General features: G+C 33.9%; 1 protein-coding gene across 1 annotated transcript in view; it reads right to left on the minus strand.

Annotated features, from left to right (window-relative positions):
• LOC116095730 (cytochrome P450 2J2-like) overlaps nt 1-2,889 on the minus strand; it is a 56,072-nt gene that overhangs the window by 8,356 nt on the left and 44,827 nt on the right. Inside the window, exons 7-8 of the mRNA XM_031377007.1 lie at nt 1,938-1,944; nt 1,335-1,448 (exon numbers count right to left, since the gene is read on the minus strand). Coding sequence (XP_031232867.1) covers nt 1,335-1,448; nt 1,938-1,944 — 121 coding nt within the window. The remainder of the gene's footprint in view (nt 1-1,334; nt 1,449-1,937; nt 1,945-2,889) is intronic.

Below are 2,889 nucleotides of genomic sequence, written 5' to 3' on the forward strand. Positions count from 1 at the left end.
ATTCTTTTGGAGTTATTGTCAGTACTTGAATTTGTTCTGCCAATAAAAATGCAGGTAGACATGGTGTTTTAATCTGTGAGAAGATATGAAAAGATAGTTTCATCTTTCCTTCTCCTGCTCCTTTCCCATGCAAAAAAAGGAAGTCCTCATGGCAGGCACCATAAAGAGTATTGAGCTCTACTGCCTGTTCAACTCAATAGAAGTTTAGAGGAATTTGGAATAACATGCCTATTACCAAGCCTAATTTAGATTTTCCTTCTGTGATAACAGTATGTGGATCTCAGTGCACTATATATAGTTCTATAAATATTTAAGTGGGGATATGCATATAACAAAAATTATCATGATAACTATGAATTGCTTTTAGAATAGGGTCTTCTTTTGTAGCCAATATGTTCAAACTTGTACTATACTTGCTTATAATTTCAAGAACTATAATTAACTGTGTGCTGAACCAACTGGAGATCATTATAGCTATGTGTAAGTACACAAATCAATAATTATTATGTAAGTTCTTATTTTTGTGGATGTAGTTGACAAGGAATTTTATTGAAGCTGAAGCCTAATATCTATGAAATACACTTAAGTTTCCCTCAACATTCAACTTTTTATGTCTGGGGAATTTAGTATTTTAGATTACAAGCTTAGTACATGAGGACAGTTTGTGCAACTTTGTAATTGGTTATTCAAATTGGCATCTTGTTCTGAAAGTTCATGTATGTTAGTGTACTTATCAAAACCTTTTTTCCTAGTGGCTGACCTCGTGTTTTCCATGGTTTATGTATTCACCATCAATCAGTACTCTGGTTTGTCCTATCTCTTGGATACTGTTCATGTTCCAAAACAAACATGGATGTAAAAAAAAAAATGTCATATAAAACTACTGCTGTTCTGGAGCCTCTGCCTCAGAAGCCAAATCGAATCCTCCATAGCTTTCAATCTTTTTAATCATATATATTCAGGGAAATATGTTTTTAAATTATATCTGAAGATGCAAATTGTAGAAATTTGACTAAAAAATGTTCAGGTGTTTGAACTTTTTAAATGCCAGAACTCTAAGTTCAGGCATTGTTTGCGGTGATTGTAGAAATGTTAGGAAGTGTAGCCTTGCTGAAAAAAGTATGTCACTGTGGTCAGACATTAATTTTGAATATCTTGCCCCTTTTCCAGTTTGCTCTCTGTTTTCACTGTGTACTTGAGATATTATTTATAAGTTTCTTGCTCTGACTACTTGCTAACATGCCAACCCCAAATTTAAAGTCCATTCATGGAACCATAAACCAAGTCTTTTGGTTCTGGAAAATAAGTTATTCTCTAAGTGTGATCCAAAGTACCAAAGATCATTACAACATGGCAGCTGAACTTCTCAATGTCATCCTCATGTTTTGGAAGTATAGGAGAAGCAAGAGTGACAGGGTTAATGATTCTTCTTTCAGGATTTGGGTTACCTATTGAGGAAAGATGACATCTAAAAGGTGAGTCCCCATGAGAAGCCTATGAAAGGCCATTGTATGAAATTTGTAAGTAAAGCCTGGGTTTAATTACAAGATATTAGAGATGCCACACCCATGAGACACCTCAAAAATTGCTGTACAGAGGGATTTTTAGTAGCTAGTCCTAGAGACTATGTTCCCAGCAGCAAATCCAAATGAATGGGACCCATGAACCTAAAGTGTAAGATATCACCCAAGAATTACAAGAATTGGTATTTGACATCTTAGATTTTATTTTAACACTGTTCTGTATTTTCTTACTGTACCTTTATTCTTCCCTTTTGGTATTACCATGTACATTTTCTTCCAGTATATGCTGGATGCATATAAATCTGTACTTTTTTTATATTGGGGTAAATTTAAGAGATTGTCTTCAGTGTCTGAAGAGAATTTGGACTTTTGAACAGAATAGTTAGATTAAATGCATTTTGCATGATAAAATACCTTGAGCCTGTAGAGAACAAAGGCCAGAATGAAGAGTATTAAATGAGAAATATACAATATAGGCTCTACTATTTAAACAGTCCAAGGAGTAGATAGTATTTTGGAATCCATGGGACCTTTAGGAAGCACAGACTTGCTTGAGGAAAAACGTCAATGGGGACGTTTTGATGGTTTCTTTCCTTGAACAACTACTGTTTTTCTCTGAACTTTGTGTTTTTCAGATGAGATATGATGGTTTAACTTCCTGACTTTACTCTCTAGGCCTTTACTTCTTTCACACATTCAATGAATAAAGTCTCACATCTATAAATTAGTTTTAGTTATAGTATTATATCACAATAACAAAAATGTAGGTAAAAAATATATATAGATAGAGAGAGAGATATGGATATAATGACATATACATTTTGATCAATAAATAAAAAGTAGTGTATGAAATAAGGCTCAGTAAATAAAGAAAGAGCCATGCAGGCATGAGAAGCTTGTTATGATCCCTAGAATTTTTCTAAAAATCCAGGTATGGTGGCAAATATTTTTATTCATATTGTTCTGTTGAGGCAGAGATGAAAAGATTCCTTTGTCTCACTGGCAAGTCAGCATTGTCTACTTGGTAAGTTCAAGGCCCTGTATTATAAAGTGAATGAAGCTCAAGAAATGACCATTTGATCTTTCCAAATGGAAAATATTATGATCACTACTTCTTTTTGTTGTATGGTAAAATATTTGGCTTGAGTGTACTACAGTGACTTATACTTCACCAAAACCTTTTACTACAATTTGAAGACATGTTCTATGACACGAACCATATATTTATTGATCACCTGAAAATGTCTTCTATAATCAGAGAAGTAATATAACGGCATGAGCCACTATTTCTGAAGGTGTGAAAGTCTGTGTGGAGACATAATCTTTGTGCACAGTCTAGTAATGGCTAGATCTCTTGATGGAGAGA

The sequence above is a fragment of the Mastomys coucha genome, unplaced genomic scaffold (genome assembly GCF_008632895.1).
Source record: "Mastomys coucha isolate ucsf_1 unplaced genomic scaffold, UCSF_Mcou_1 pScaffold18, whole genome shotgun sequence".
Classification (NCBI taxonomy): domain Eukaryota; kingdom Metazoa; phylum Chordata; class Mammalia; order Rodentia; family Muridae; genus Mastomys; species Mastomys coucha.